The sequence below is a fragment of the Labrus bergylta genome, chromosome 3, assembly GCF_963930695.1.
Source record: "Labrus bergylta chromosome 3, fLabBer1.1, whole genome shotgun sequence".
NCBI lineage: Eukaryota > Metazoa > Chordata > Actinopteri > Labriformes > Labridae > Labrus > Labrus bergylta.
The window spans coordinates 17995614-18013120 of NC_089197.1; the positions used below are offsets into that span (position 1 = coordinate 17995614).

Sequence of the window (17507 nt, forward strand, 5' to 3'; positions counted from 1 at the left end):
ACTTTTATTTTCCGAGCAGGTATACCCTAAACACTTTAATAGTAGCACCAGACCCAACAGGGATTATCATTATTCCAGTCTTTACACATACAATCTCCATCTCAGCAGGTGTGTCCAGGGATTAAAACAGAGCTGGAGGCTGAGGGATCATTACTCCAGTATTACCGTTCAGGTGCAGATTAGTCCCAACACATCAGTCTCCAGCTGCAGGCAGAGAGCCAACAGCACCTTCACTTTCACACGTTCATTGAAGTCCATCAGATCGCATGTATTGACAGAAGAAGACAGAATATCATGTTTTGGCAGCAAATCTGGGAAGTTGTTTACATGCAGCGCAGAAACCTGGTTACTCTATAATCCAACATGCAGCAAGTGTCTCCAACCTCCTTATATCTCACTCTCCTTTTCTATATGAAAATAACTTTCCCTAATTGATGAGAGATGTTATAACACAGTTTGGATTGAAGGAATGTAAACCCACCAGCAGCATGTTTTTGATCAAAGCCTTGATCAAAACATGAATTCTATATGTCAGTGTGCTTTGGTTTGAAGTTGTATTTCTTTAATCATAGTCCTTTATTTATCAGGGACAGTACTCGTTAATCTACATGACCATGAAGAAGGTATTAAAAGCACAAATTAAGAGTTTCTGCTGGAACTATAGGCCTACAACAACTGCATTAACTCGAACATTAAAATGTCATAATAGATTTTCATCAAACTAAAACTTAAAACCAGCAAATCATACAGACCAAAAGTGGCAAAACATTTAGGTTAAAGATGAAAGAACTTTTATGCATTCATGCAATTCAATAAAACTCTGACGCTGATTACTGATAAGATTTTTTTTAAATTATATGTAGGGATGGAAAGATTAATCGTAAAATCGTGATAAATCGATTCAAAGGTGTCAAGGTTCACATCGGTACTCTGAAAAATGAATTGCAGTAATATGGTGAGCGTCAGCAGCTGTAGAGCAGAGGCGGTTGGCAGCTGCAAAGCAAGATTTGGAAATTGAGGACGCTCCACCGTCTTTTAAATCGGAGGTGTGGAAGCATTTTGGCTTCCCCCAAGACAGAAAATGAAAGAGGTGAGAAGATAACAGACGAGACAAAAACTGTGTGAGAATATTGCAAGAAGACAGGGAACTACAAACATCATGATGCAGCATTTAATCGACACCACAATGAGAAGCTCCAATCACTTCCCCTTGTTGAGAGAAAATGAACATTAAAAGGCCAAACCACACTGACAAGTGGGTTTGCAGCCCCTGAAGGAATCTTTTTCAGTCATAATTTGTCTACAGTCTCATATTGTGAAATAAATCGTGAGAGATTCATATCATGAACCCAGTATCATTAATTGTATTGTATCGTGAGTTTAGTGAATCGTTACATCCCTCATTATATGTGTATGTAATTCTGTTCTTGTTTGGCTTTTTTTAGATTTTTTTTTTATACCGAGAAAGTTTATCTTCCAAATCTGCAGTTAGACTAACCGACTACTTAATAACGTACCCTAACTACTAAACTTTAAACATCAAAAACCTGCTGTTAGGAGATAACAGCATTGAAGAATTGTGTAAGGGCTTGTGTTCTTAAAATCTGGAATCTTAAAAGGTCATCTGAGGCCAAAATCATCAGACTTAAACATCTTTTGGAGGAGAATCATTTCACAGAGTGTGAAAAAGGTATTAGTTAACGTGTTGGTGAAAATGTACTTCTTATACTTCACTTGAGTGGTTGCAGGGCAAAACAAACCTATTTCTTTACAAGAAATAAACTGAGGGTTTATGAACTTTAAAGGAAACTAACTGGCATAAGCACAAATCAAGAAAAAAAATGATATGTGAATGTCGTCCTCCATGAAATCTCTGATGTGGTTTAGTCTTTCTCTACTTTGACAGGGTTCTTTTGTACTTTCAAAGCATTTAAAAAGCATTAACACAACTTTAGCTATGGGCATCTGTTCTCTAAATGACCATATAGCCTTGGTATTGTGGACAGATTTGAAATGTTCACTTCAATATTTCATTAGCCGTGACTGCCAGAAGAAAGACAGCAGCAACAAAAGGAGGACAGAGGCCACACACAGAGAGGAGTAAGAGCCTCATAAGAATGACAAAAAAGAGATAACAGACTAACTGCTGATAACATTTTGAAAAGGACACTAAACGGCAGCTTTCTTTTTCAAAAAGTAGTCACATTTAGGAGTTCCCATTGGTAGGAAATGATCAAAATAAAATCTGTAGGACCCAGACATGCTGACTACATTTGAATTCTGGCACCCACCTTTTCTTTTAAATAAATTAGGCAGCCATGCTTCCTGCACTTTATTTATTCATACACTTTCTGTCTGACCTCGGATTGCTTGAAGAGCTAAACAAGTTTGTGTTTGCTGCCACAAAAACATTTTAGCCAGTGTTTTTTTTTTATTAATCATTCTCTTATCCAGATATTCACATTCAAAGAGACATCAGGTCGACACCTTTGAGGTCTGCTTTGTTTGTCAGTTCTGACAAATTTGCAAACACACACATACACACAAAAAAGGGCATACACAAAGAGCTGCACAGGTCTCTCTGCAATGCCTGACTTTACCTTGATCCACTCGTTTGATGAAATGATATGCTGCAGATTGAGATGTGAGTGGATTGTGCTCACTCACTTGCTGCCATGGTCAGAGTCGTTAGAATTGACAGAGTGTAGAGAAACTAAAAGAGAGACGAGTCCTTGAGCTGAGCTGGAGCCCATTACCAGGCTATAACAACAATGAACAGCTTTACAGCCTGGATTAATGCCCAACATTGAAAATATAAGACCCAAATCACAAATGAATAGTTGATTATACTGTACTCAAAGCATGGTCTAATGGTTTCGTAGCTGAGAGCAAACATAAAGGGATTGATATATTGTATTATATGTGTTATAAGCAGCCTGAGAGCTGCAGCAGAGACAGCAGTCCATGTGCAGGTGAATCATGTTTCCCCTACATCACAATTCCAACTTTAACCCCCAGGGTAGCCCTACAAATTGTCCTACTTTGTATGAGTTGTGAATATTGATTATTTTTTAGTGTTTTACATTGAAAGAAAAAGAGAAATTATTCAGTGTGAGAGTGTTGAGTTAGCTCTTCCTGGACTGGACAGGTCTGAGGTGCTCTCTCTATGGGATGCAGTCACAGAAAACACAAAAAACTCCAAAGCAATCTCTTTATATACAATTCAAACTCCTTTATGTTCATGACATGGTCATAATCACACTGTGCAAGGTAAATAAATACATTTTAACTGTTGGAAAGGGAAAGTGTGTTGAAGTTTTCATGCTCTCTATACCTTATATGAAGTTTTGTAATTTAGACTGATTGTCCCCTCAAAAATAAATCTAAAATTGTGAGATTATTATGGGAGAGACAAGAAAAAAAAGGCTAATTTGACCACACAGTTCTTATGTGTTTCTGGTCTCTTTTCTGCTCTTGTATTTTTAAAATACAAGCTGTTGGATATTTAAATGTAACCTGATTTTGTTAAATAATCACATGTTTTGATGTGTAATCTAAATGTGAAAAGGACAATATTTCACTACTAAGTATGCTAGAGATGATGTGTAGAGAAGCATGGATATGCAAAATGTAAATGAACTAGTATATCTTAAAATCTAAACTTTGATATTGAAATACTTACAGACCTCTCTATCTTTTGTTCACAGCTACACGCTGCGGGTGGTGGGCAACGGCATAAAAGCTCAGAGTGACAACCCCGAGGTGAAAGTAAAGGGAGCGGACCCTGTGATCAATCAGATCATCGACAAACTGAAACACATCAATCAGGTGAGCCTCTCTTTGAAATATTTACACCATAAACACGTGTACTATTTCTTCCTTTCAGTAATCTTTTCTGCAGATCTCCATCCACTTTCAGTCTTTATTTATCCCTCATCTCGTCAGCAGCTGGTAAGCGTCTCCTCAGGCGATCTGCTAATTCTCTGTGCTTCTTTGTTTTATGGAACATTAAGTCTCTGTCGTTAGCTTTGGGCTTTTTCATCAAGGTACACAGGCACGACCAAATTACCTTGAAATGAAATACCCACTTAAAAAGCCTTGTACTCTCCTTCTATGAATTATTCTTTATACAAAAACATTTATATCCTCTTTCATATTACCAGTAAGCACTGGCTAATAGAAAACAGCTATTCCAAAAGTGTAAAATGCAAAATCATCGCTAGGCAATGAAAAAAAAAATCAATCGTAACACATTTAGAAACCTATTTGATTTTGTTTGTGTGTCTTCATACGTATGAAATTATTATCTCCCTATTTGTCCAAATCAATGCAGCTTCTCTATCCCCCGTCCTGCTTTAATGCATGTTTGTGCAGCTGCAGCTTCTTTCACTGCCTGTTATCTCTCAGGTTGATGAGATTACGGCGGTTTATGGATGCACTTCCTCTCCTGTAGCCTCAATAACAGCTGTTGGTTGTTGCACTGCAGTAACAGCAGCCTCACATGTCAGTTGCTTTGCTTTCCCAAGTGGCGGGCTGAAGGCCAGGTCATCTCCGTTGACCTGGTGCTGGCACCCCCTCCCTGACTAATTCACACCATCTGTGGGATGTCAGGAAACATAAATCTATATCATAACCATCTGAGAGCACCTGATCCCTCTGACATCCACTGTGCCGTTCTCTCTCTCTTTTGCTTCTTAAACCTCTTTCTTGTGGCTCTGCATTTTTTAACCCCAAAGGCAAAAGTTTTATGAGCTTGACTTCTCAGAAATGATTAATCTTCTGCAAAAGATTTACTGTAACTTCTATGAAACACACCATGATTGTCAGCTCAGGCCAGATTATACAATCATCCATAATCTGCTGGGAGCAAAACCTTCAGCGAGATGTGATTTTACTTTTGCACTAGTCACCTCTTTTTGTCCATATTTATTGTTCATCTCTTTCTTAAATTATTATTCATATCCAATTGTTATCAAGAGCTTAAAATATGTTCCTCTACTGCAGTTTTTGCTTCCCATTGATTTAATATCTGATCATAAATCAGTGAGATCATGTCAGTATCAATATATAAACTAACAGTTAAAGATGCATTTATAAAGATATTCAGCAGATTGTTTTTGTTGAATAAAATGACAACACATGACTGACTATGTACAAGAACTATGTTATCCATGCTTTAATAAAAACTTATTTCGGCCACTTAGGGGCAGTGGAAGCATTTTATCATCACAAATCAGTGATTTAATTTATTTTTTAATGTTGATAATGAACATTTGTTACCATATTTATTATAATGTACAAATTCAGCAGTCACAGAGAAACATTTGTATTATTTTGGAGTTTCTTTTTCATTAAACTGTATTTATGCATCTTACCTTGTTGTTTCATCATCCTATGAATGAATATGCACCGTCGTAGCTGCTAAATTCTCCACTATGTTCACAAGTGACAAGTTACCTTTTATATGTCTACTGTTTGTTGCTGCAGACTGTGTGCATTGGGTTTTAAGTGCTTTTTAAATTAATTCCTGTTGAGAGTGGGATTGAGGCAGACAGCAGTGGTGGTGAAATAAAGGGCCACAATGCTATCAGAAAACAAAAAGATGAAATCCATTGCTATATACTAAATATAGCTGCTCTAAAAATGATAAAAACAACACATTTCTTTCAATAAAAAAATAGTTGAGACATCAAATCCTCCTCAATGATACAGGAAAAAAACTTCACCCGTTGAAACATGAATCTGTATTGACATTGGGTCATATATGTAGTAGAAATGTGAAATACATTTTGAAGTTGGTGCCTTCTTGGCCATGAAAAGGCAGAAAGTGTCTTTTTGACTCGTGTGGATGAATGACACCAAATCCCAGAATGCACAACACCGCAGGCCACTCCCACTAAGGTCCTCTAGTTCAGAATCAGAAATACTTTATTAATCCCAGAGTTTCTCCAAAATATACAATATAGCAGTAGAAATATAGTAATAAAAACATTTACAGACATGTTTAATTCAACACTTAAGGCCGTTTCCTCAACTGATTCCGAGATTTCTTCCAGAATTGAATCGCTATCTTGGAAATTCCTGGCAGAAAACAGACTCTCTGTCTGTGTCTATAGGCAAACAGTGAGCACCAACACTACCAGTCTACCCCAGCTCGAGCCGGCCCGGGCTCCTCGTCCTCACCGCCGCCGACAGGCAGGCTTTATGTCTCGGCTGCTGAGCTGGTAGCGGCCGGCGGCGGCCAGCAACCTAGCAATATAGCTGCGGGACAGCTGCCACGGCTATTGCTGCCAACAGGCTGGTTGGAGGAACTTGCGTTGTAGTTTCACCTACAGCTTCCGATTAAGCAAAATGAAGATTTCTGCATCATCGGAAGCTCCTTTTCAGACAAAGATTTCCCATCTCAGGGGAAAATGAGGGCGGGATGCACGACTACGAGGTTTATAATGATACAAAGCTTAATGCAAATGGGTGAAGTATCCCTTTAAGCTTTAAGATTTTTTTCAACTGTTTTTTTCATCTATTTTGCTCTTAAAATAGTGTGCAGAAGTTCAGTTGTGTTCAAAAAGCAGCTTCTTGTAAAAAAGAAAACTAGTTAAAACTAGTTAAAATCTGCCCTTGTTGAAATCCACATTTACCCTTTTGCAGAAGTGCTGCCAAATCCTTCCTGGTCCTTGCCAGAACTGCCTCCAGCACGATCAGACAAAATAAAAAGTACAGATATTGTTCTTGCTCAGTTTGCTAAATGGCAAACCTTGTCTAATTTGTATGTAGTCATAATGGTAATCAACCCAATATTGTGTTAAATGAGCTACTCTTTGCAGTAAGCTATTCCAAGGTTGTGTTTGGGTTTTATGGGACTTTCCAACGCAAAGAAGCACAAATTAATTGTTGCAACATCTTGAGTACACTCGAGCCAAATTACACTCCATCACTGGGTCAAAGTGATCCTCAAAGGGAAGTGTTTTGTTTTGATTTTTGTTAGTCTCAAATCAGTTACATAATGCACTCATTTGCGAAATCATTTATCATTGTTTGTTTTGTCCCATGGCTCCTGCAGATTAGAGAAAGAAATTGTCAAAAGCATCATAGACTTGTCCTGAAGTCACCTTGCCTTACGAGTTATAATTAAGTATTTGTGGTTTCTATCTGAAGTGAACTGGATTCACTCTTTCACGCAGAACAAAATATAGAATTTGTTTATTCAGTGAACATAAATGAAGGTGAAATCTTACAAGTGTTGAGTAGCAGACCTTCATATTCTACATCTGTTACTATTCATGTAACAGCTTGTGTGTTCACGGTCCTTGAGTCTACTTTGCATTATCATCTCATTGGGACTTGATTTGCAAGTGGCTCTGATTTGCAAATAGTTCTGATTGGCATCTCATTAAACGCTGAAGTGCGAGCACAAGTGTCTTCCTGTGTGTACGACCTGAATTGTCAACATAAATCTTAGACGCTCGCATTTTTTTCCTCAACTGTTTCCTTTTTTTTTTTTTGTAAAGTTGTTGATCATGCATGTCATGAAGCACACAGTAAAGCTAAGCAGAATACACAACAGGCAGTTCTTGGAAGTCCTAATTTCAGTGACAGTGTGGCAGCTTGAGGATGGAAACTGAAGCTACAGGAGGATATGTGGGTCATATTCCGATTAGAAATGAAGCCCGAGTTAAATGAAGAACCTTAAAATGTTTTTGTATTTTCTGATTCTTGAGGATACCGGTAAATACTGCATGCAAGGCGGGTGGGGTGGGGGGATGAGTAGAGGGTTTGTGTGAGTATGTGGCGGTTAATGGCGGCTCGTTTTATGACCAGCAAAAACATCAATTACATATACCAGTGCACACACTCATTCAATTGTACACATGAGTGATTGTGTGCACATCTGGGTGTACCCCACACAGTATATTGCTTCTATAAATCACTATAGTATTGGTGCACCTCATTAATATGGTGAAACTTACCTTAAAGTACGTGTGCATGCATGCATGAATGGCAGGCTGCCTGTTTGAACGGCTGCAGAGGGAAAGAAAAGTGTACCCTGAAATATGGATGCGGGCAAAAGGTGAAATTCTATTACTTTAAAAACATCACTGCCATGGGCATTTTTTATGAGGATAAGAATGATGTGTCCATGCAAATGTTGATTTTCATGTTTTTTTCATCTCAGAGATGTTCTTCACTATTTACATTTATTTGCCGCTGACCTTGACTAACTGAAGAGCTGAAAGCTCTCCCAGTTTCCCTACAACCAAATGGAAATGCATCATTGCTATTCTGCAGCCGAGACCACAGGAAAACACAGGACAGAAATGCAGCTATTGACAAATTCATCATGCAATCTGAGGAGTACAAACTCCAGATTTCATCATCTTGTTCATCAGCAGCTCTTTCCAATGAATTATTTGTTGGCTTCGCTCCTCCTCAGCCCTGTCCTCCCCTCTTGATGTGGTAAAACCCATCAAGAATCTCTAAGCAGGCCCTGTCCCTGTCTCTCAATCAAAATCAGAAGCAAGCAGCTACTCACCCGATCTGCTGGCTGAATTATTTACCAGCCATTGATGTGGTGGTTGACCAGCAGTTTTTCTTCTGAATAATTCATGTCCCCTCCCCTCCTCGTTCAAAGGATTAACACTTTGAATATATTCCGATTTTATTTGTTGTGCTCTTATATGTGCACACCACTTCATAACATTTGACTGTTAAAGAAGAAGTGCAGAAGCAGCAAAGATGACCTTGGCTACATCCATCATCCTCTTCTCTGGAGATACTTTAACACACCAACACTCAGTGACTTACACCATTCTGTTTGTGTGATTAATTCATGTTGGTATCCAGCAAGGAATCTGAAGAGTAAGATATAACCGGATGATGCAAGCTCGTCTTAATTGGAGACAAGACAAACCCTCAAACCTGCAGCATAGTAATTTGCTTTAAACCCAGAATCATTGTGGCTCTCTGCATACCCATGTGGTAAAGGCTGTAAATGAAAAACATTCAAAGACAAATCCAGCTTAGCTGCATACCTGTCGATAACAACTTTATCTCAAATGATTGCATGTGTTTATCCATGATTAAAATCCATCTTGAGCAACAGCAGCATAATCCCCTTTGTGTAATTGGTCGTTAGATGCGTCACTCAAGTTGGCGAAAAAGGCTCTTGCACTGTATTTGTATTTGTTGGTCAGTGATGTTCACTAACATCATCTGCTCATAACAGCTAAAATATGGCCAGTTGATGGTTGAATTGAGATCTGTGAGAATAATTGGTAAAGTTTGGGCTTTATGGTTCAATAAAAAGGCTGGCATTACACCACATCTCTTAATACTTTTCTACCTTATTTTAAGACTCAGCTCAAAACACAGTGGTGCCAGGACATAAATCTTTAATCCCCCTTGAATATATAAAAACATGAATATATAAAAACAGCTTGGCACTGTAGTTTTGACCAAAAGTACCTCAAAAAGGAGTATAGAGTGTGTTTGTATAGGGCAAAATTTCAACTGCGGAGAAATACACTTTTTGCTTTAGTAGTAGAGCAGTAGAGGATAGCAGGACAGTGAATTGGGGATTTAAAAAAAATACCATATTTATTTTGTTGCATGTGTCTTCCATTGAGTATTTAGCAATAGTATACAAGGAGCTGCTGTAGGGCAGCCATATTTACTAAGCATTTTCATCAAATGTGGGGCAGTTACTTTACTTAGCTCACCCACAAAGTGCATCCTTCAACACCATGATCACAACATTGAACAGAATATGACAGCTAACAGTTAGCATACTGACAGGTTAAGAAACCAAGAGCTGCAAGCTTTATGGATCTTCCGGATTGTTCATCGTAAATAGCTGCAGCCATCATGAACTTTGCATTGATTGATTGACACATATTAGACAAATCAGCATTTATTACAGATCTGTGGTTCATTGTTAATGTCTTATAATGAAAAAGAAAAATCAAGAGTAGGACCAGGACACTCTAAGAAGAAATAGGTGTTTTTTTTGTAGTTACTTCTTGTAGTTACTCATGTAGTGACCTTTAAAGCCGAGGTATTTATATATTATGGAGATATTTGTGGGACATGAGTTACTCCTAGATTGAAATTTGGACAATACCAGACAAACACATATGGTGACCATAGTTTTTGTTTTTAGTGAAAAAAAAAAAAACCTTCAAAGTTTACAGTTACCGAGTAAAATTTGCGATAATTTGGATGATTGTATTTATCTGACGGTCGCATTATATTCTCATTTTTTCGTCCTCTCACTGACTGACCTGCTGCGTCTTTGCTGCTGCTGCCGCTGCTCTCGGCCCGGATAACCACCCTGTCACAGCTGCAGTGAGGAAGATTGAAAATGACAGAGAGCGTCTTGGGAGCAGACTCGCATCCTGACACTTTTGTCCTCTGACTGGCAAATATGATCATTGTGAGATCTCTCCTCCACCCTCTATTTACATACAGGGGGATGTGTTCAAAGTGAATACTCCTGAGCTGTACAATCCACACACAGCTCCATTCATCTGCTGGATCTCTGAAGGTGCGATTCACTTTGCCACATTACACCCTGCACCTCTTAGAAAATATACCCTGTACATGATCTACACTGTACATTTTAATTGACTAGAAGTGTAAGCCATTTGTCACTCACAGTCAATTTGAAGTATATGCAGCATTTTGAGACTACTCCTGGCTGTGACTGTGGTGGAAAATGTAATCTAAATTGTGTAGGCAGGATAAATATAGTTATAATCCCTACAAGCTACAAAGTTATATGGCCATGGCCTTGTCCCATTTCTGTAGACGCAGCTAAAGTACAGAAGTTAATGGCTTTAGGTAAAGAAATGGAGTTGACAAGAGGCGGATATTCTTAGCATAAGACAGCAGAACAATAAAAAAAAAAACCTGCCTGTATTTTATGCTGTATTATATAGCTGCATATTTTTAAGGAGGTTAAACAAAAACACTTAGAGGTAAAAACAAACAAACAAACATGATGTGCAGTTGAATTACTCTAATGAAAATAATAGTTGCACTGTAGCACTCAACCTTGAACTAAAAAAAAACACACAAAGGAAAGTATGATTAATTTGACACCTCCTAAATAACACACTAAACAAAGAGTTTTAGTGTCTGTTTGTGTGTATATCTGTGTGTGTGTGGGTGTGTGGGTGCTATTCATTATACCGACTACCTGTGGGAAGAAACCGTCTAGGAGACGGCTGGTGCGTGATTTAATGCTCCCCTAGCTTTTTCCAGATGGCAGGAGTGAGAATAGTGTGTGGGCTGGATGACTGCTGTCCTTGATGATGCTCTGGGCTTTCCTTATGCAGCGGCTAATGAAGATATCACAGAGCCGGAGGAGGTCGGTGCCAGTATCTTTTTGATGCTAGCTATGCTGTGTTTTGCTGCAGCTTCCTGCACAGTCAAAACTGCCAACACATACCCTGTGATGCAAGCCTGTCAGGATATATACACTTTCTATGATGCAGTGATGAAAGTAAAGGTGAGCCTCAGCTCCCACTGCAAATCTTTAGAGACGCCTCAACAAACTGCTCTCTTTGTTGTGGTTTTCTGAGGAAGGAGCTGGTGTTATGGAGAACTTTATAATGTTTACAGGGTGTGAGTTTAAAAAATGCATAAAATGTAGCCGGCTGTTCGGTTCAAGGTAACCAAGATAAGGGGGAAAACAACGACGCATGCAAACAATAAACATGATACAGCCTGTCGACCAAAAGAAGGAGCCAGCTGCTCTGTGATGTTAAAGTTTGACACAAAAAAGCTGTGGCATACTGTTGGAAATGTCCACCAGCTCCGTTTAGCATGTTAGCATGCTAACATTAATAATTAGCACTGAAAACATGGTACATCCCGGGCTTATAATAATGTTTTAGAAGTGTTTTAATAAAGCTGACCAGTAGCTGACACAAAGTTCAATCATGAAAAACAGTTTCAATGTATTTTAAATTGTCCCTCCTTCAGTCTGGGCCTGCAGCCGGAGCTACATGGTCATCGTTTCTACCAGTACATTTTTATTTTATTTTTTTTTTTGCCACTTTTCTAGATTTAGTAATGTGGTTACATATATTGCTTTTGCACTTTGTGTATTGGTACTATTCCTCTAATAAGTGAAATGAGTGGTGATTAAATTTACCACTTAGGATGTCTGGCCATGGAAGTGCTGCTGGCAGATTTTCATTATTACTTAAAATGTAATGTAAAACATGAAAACCAATTTTAATTGACCAGGAAATATGAATTTGATTGCCACCTATTTTAGTCTTTCTTTTCCTTGACCAGTCTGTCCAGTTGTCTTTGAATGATTTCTTCTAATTATAAGTGTTTTAATGAAATAGAAGTATAATGCCTTATCATTTACATGAAAAGATAAGAGCAGCTACCGCAAGTGAACACAGCGATTTGAAACTGGAAATATCTGCTAATGAAGAAGTAACTTTAATATAAATGTCTGTCCTTTAATAAAAGTTTGAGTCAATTAAAGGTTCTCTTCATATTAAAGGTTATAATTATAAGTATAACAGATTGTGGAGCTCAAAATATCTTGGGTTTGACCTGTATTTGCAAAAAAAAGAAAGTTCATAGCAATTTAAGAAAAAGGAAAATACAAATAAATTGAGGATCTCTGTGTTAAAAAAAAAAAAGAATTCATTCTATGTGTGCAGTTGTGTGCCTGTGGCCAGGTTTGTTTGTTCGAAGTGTGATTGGTATTATCTGGTTGGCCCTTACTCTCCACACTCTACAATAACAGCCAGAGGCCTGCCCAAGGGTGACTGCTAAGGGCAGCTTCTCTCTTGGAGATGCATTGAGTGAATCAGAGAGGCAGCCTCACAGCCAGTGTTGGACAAAGCCTCATGTCATTCACAGAAGTTTGCCTAATAACACTGTTGGACCACTCAGGCTGTTTCATAACAGAGTAACAGCAGGGGAGCCGTTCAATACAAGTTTCTCCCCTGCTCCTGGAGACTGAAAGAATTGACTCTCATACTGATTGACAGGTTTGGTCAAATAGGTTTTAATGTTTTCTCAGCTTTGGGCAAATGTGCTGTAAAATGTCATAAAACTAACAAGACTTTATAAGATTGAAGGCATAACTGCTGTTTGATGCAAATCAAGTCAACATCCAGATACCAAACCAACAAAAAAAAAAGTGAACATGAATTACATTATTGCTCTTTTACTCTTTTTTGTGTTTTTCAGAGACTTGTTTTGCTGCTAAATATTAGCCATATATAATCCAACAATTAGTATTATATAGCCAAGACCAAACCCAATATTGTGTGAGTTGATCTTTTAATCCTCTCAGACTTTCCTTGTTTGACTCAGACCTCCAATTCTTGTTCCTATTGTAGATGAAAATCCTTTAAAACAGGTCATAAGTAGGTAGTATAATAAAAGAAGAAGCTTATTAATGTCTCAAAGGAAAGGTTACTTGAGTTTATTAAAGGAGTAAAAACAGTCCTTTTTGTTCTACACTATTTTTAGCTGCGGATTTGTCGCACTAGTGAGGACTTATGGAAGCAGGAGGGTGTTTGTGGGATCAACTCAAAATAATATCCAGTGCCCATGTTAATCTTAATGAAGTAACATTTCACCCAGTGCTAAAGTGTTCACTGATGTGTTCTTGGACAACAATGCAGCCCTATGGCACAGAGAAACAAGCACTAGCAGGCACAGACAATGCTTGGCATCAATATGTTGGCAATCGCAAGAATAAAGAATATCATAAGCCCTATGCTTAGATTGTGTTCCTCCAACATGTGTACATGCAACCATTACAAAAGGGAACTGGGAACAGAAACTATACATTTGATACATATGTAAGATAGACAATGTTTCAGATTCTTAGAGCTGTGTTAGAGTCAACTCTCCTGGGAATACACTCATGCTTAGAGCTGTCTAGGGAATAACTTGAGACTTGACCTAAAGTAGCTCAATCAAGAAGTTTCTATATTTGAAAAAGAGTGAAAGAAAAACACCTTTTTCTCACCCTCACCTACACATACCTGTATGCAGAAGCTTATTTAATCGTTCTACTTGCACACTGCAGATACGTGAATCTTAGCCCTACGTATTGTATCACATGCACAGACTAATTGGCAAGATGCCATTTCCTCTGTCAATGAGGTTCAGAGTAGACAGCCTTGGAGCTGTGAACATACTGAGCCCTGGAGCACTGTGAAACACAACATTCACAATCGGTTAAACTCTCCGACCAGACTCATCCCTGGCACCGCAGACAAATTATTCCATATAATAGATCACAAGTTTTTGTTTGATATCCAATACGAACGGAAAGAAGAAATCATGCCAAAATTAGGCATATGGCTGATATTGCCTAAACTCTTCATTCTCCATCTCCTAACCTGTCAGCGTTGAAGGGCAGAGACCCCAGACAGGCTCATTACCAGCACAGATACATGTCCCAGCTCAGCCACCGCAGAAACCCTGACACATTCTGCTCCCCTGCACTGAACCACAACAGTAACTAATTAGCATAGACACTACCTTTCTGATCAACTCACAGAAGCCCCTCTTGTTTCAGTAACGCATCATGAATCTAAATGAGCCAATTAGCTTATGCATTTCCCCCGGTACCCAGTTCGCAAAGTCTTTGATTGAGATTGTGCGGCACAGCAATACGGCAGAAAGTTTAGCTGCAGGCCACTGCAGCCCAGAAGGGTCTTCTAAATCATACTACAGATGCATCTAATTTGTAGTTTGTAGCCACTGTTAAAAGGTACAAATGTTAATTCTATTTGTCAGTTTCAACATTAAGTCAACAGCCAGAATACAAGAATACTTTTAAGCCATTTTTTAGTCGTTTTTTTTACAAACAAACAAACAACAAAAAGTATTCATAACGTTTGTCATAATAATTCTAATAAGCTGTATGAATATTTAGGATATAGCCAAACATTGTGCAGAAAATGATATTAAAAATGTCATTGCATTTCAGCCCCTCCGCGGAATCGAGAATAAGACTTTTTTTTTTTTTTTTGCATTTTCACCTTGCTTTTTTATTCAGTTTTTGAGAGTATATTTTGTGCTGTCCTTGCAAGCAGAGGACCTTGTTCCCTGTATCCTGCTGTGAATTTTGAATGTGAATATGATATACATATATTGTAGATACAGTGCTTCATGCAGCTGGAAATACAGGCTTGCTTATAGAGTGAGCATATAGACACAAAGTCAACACTAACTTTAAACCAAATTGCTTCTGTAAAAAAACTATGGAAAGTAGTTACAAATGTTGATTTCATTTTCCCAGTTGTTGCAGGGGAAGTCCATTCCTAAACTGGGGTCTCTAGACCAGATTGAAACAGGAAGTGGAGACGCAGAGGGGCGTTACAGCGGCGACTGCGACGATGAGGATGGTTGTGATGGTTCAGGCGCTGGCGAGAACAGAAGGAAAGTCTCCAGAGTCTCCAAAAGTAAGTCTCAAAATATTTTTGTAATTTTATCAATCAATTAACCAATTAACTGCACAAATACATTTGAACCCAGTACTCATTTCCCAAGCTTCCATATTATTTCCTAAGGGGGTAAAATATCAATTATATAACATCTAAGTGGGAAAGAGCATTTTTAGTATATAGGAGGGAGTGTAAGGATTTAAATGTATGTATTTGTCAGATGTATGCATTTAGTATGTATTCTATTCAACCTGATTTTTCTATTGATTGGATCAGTAGTATAGTGTTAGTGTGTATCTGTCTGGAGGCTGCGAAAAGATGGTTGCTATCTCAGGTACAAATCATCTCGATTCTCTGTGTTCAAGGATTTTGTTCATGATACCTGAAAAATAAATGAAGTAAATGTATCTTAAACTTTAAGGAAAATAAACAACACCAACAGAAAAGTATCAACAATAAATTTATGATGACACACTCCAAATGTTAGAGTTTCAAGACTGAATTTCATCCACTGCTGCTCTATGTCCAGCTTACATTTAAAGTTGCAGAACTTGATTTGGATCAGACGAGTCATTCCAAAGTATAGTTGTATAATAATTTTAATAAGACTTGCTCCAGTCTCCCTTTTATGATTGCCATAATAATAGTCATTAAAGATAATAGTTGCCATGGGGACATTATTGCAATCATGGCCTGTTACTTTAAAAATTATTGCTCCCACGAGGGCCGGTAACCCCTGATGAATCACAACGATGGAGCTCTTGTCTTCATTTCACTACCTTTCTCACTTTCCTCCCAGCACACGTATTCCTTCCTCTCCTCTCCTCTCTCCTCTCCATCAAACATGCTAACAACCTGATTAATCACCTGTCTCATTTTGCCTATGGCGACAGGAGGGGAGTGTGCTGAGGGGGGGGAGGGGGAAGGGGGGGGTCATCCAAACAAGCCGTTCTGTTCGTGTAAATGTTTCCTTTACTGCTCGTCAGACTGTCTCCAGGCTTTGGCAGCTCAGGCTCAGGGAAGCTACGTTAACAATCGCTCATCTCAGGCTGTAGGGAGGCTCTGACATTTACCACCCATTACAGCAGAACCGCCCTTTCCCTGTCACAAGCCAGCTCAGCCTGTCTGCCATATTTATGACCCACTGTCAGCTCTGACCTCTGCTGAGCCCCTGCTGCCTGACCCTCGCACAAATACTGAGGATCCCCCACCTGACCAAGACCTCCTGCAGTTTTTTTTTTTTTTTTTTTTTTTTTAGCATGTATTGCTTCGAAATTATTTTTAAGTTGCTCTTCTGTGTAGGTTACTTTCTTCTGGTTTTATTTTGTGTAATTTGACAAATTATCAGCTAGGGATACATACATTTTTTATTGTTTTATTGTTCTCTGTTACTGAGGAGATGCTCACCTTAACCCAAATCCATATAAAACAGATGAAAGCACAGAGCAAACTTTCTGCAACTATTTATCCATTTTATCTATTCAAAAGAAAAGAGAACAAGCTCTGTAATCTTACCGAAGCAAAACACAGCTCTTGGACAACACCAAGGGTCTTACCTTCAAAAAAATATAATAAATGCATGTGTTTCTCTTGAACTCAGAATTGAGTCATTTTGTGTTTATCTGAGGGCACAATTTAAATAGAAAGTTGGAGGTTTAAACCAAAACACCTCTTCAGCCTGCAGGAGTGAATAAAGGTCACAGATGAACACGCATCCCACTGTTCTCTGAATCATCCTCCAGCGTCATTGTAACCATATTGGATGTATAACACTTACTGACACTTATCGGTGTCATACCACTAATCCTATGAGACTATTAGTCATGAATGAACGTTTGGTCATTGGCATTTACACAAGATCTTGGATGCCAATTTAGCTGAGAGGTAGAAATTAACGAGTCCTTGGGTGCTAAATAGGATTGACATATTGTCATAGAGAGCCCTGCAGGAAAGACTAAAAATGTGAACCACATTCTTCCATATAAAGCATATGATGTTGCCTCCATCTGTATGAGGGCGGGCTTCATTTCCAGTAAGGTTGTGTAGTAAATCTTACTGAACTCTCACAGCCTA

The 17507-nt window shown here is 38.5% G+C and overlaps 1 protein-coding gene across 1 annotated transcript in view; it reads left to right on the forward strand.

Annotated features, from left to right (window-relative positions):
* The window catches only part of gpc5a (glypican 5a), a 117567-nt gene that overhangs the window by 57845 nt on the left and 42215 nt on the right, over positions 1-17507 (forward strand). Inside the window, exons 7-8 of the mRNA XM_020635921.3 lie at positions 3708-3828; positions 15290-15452. Coding sequence (XP_020491577.1) covers positions 3708-3828; positions 15290-15452 — 284 coding nt within the window. The remainder of the gene's footprint in view (positions 1-3707; positions 3829-15289; positions 15453-17507) is intronic.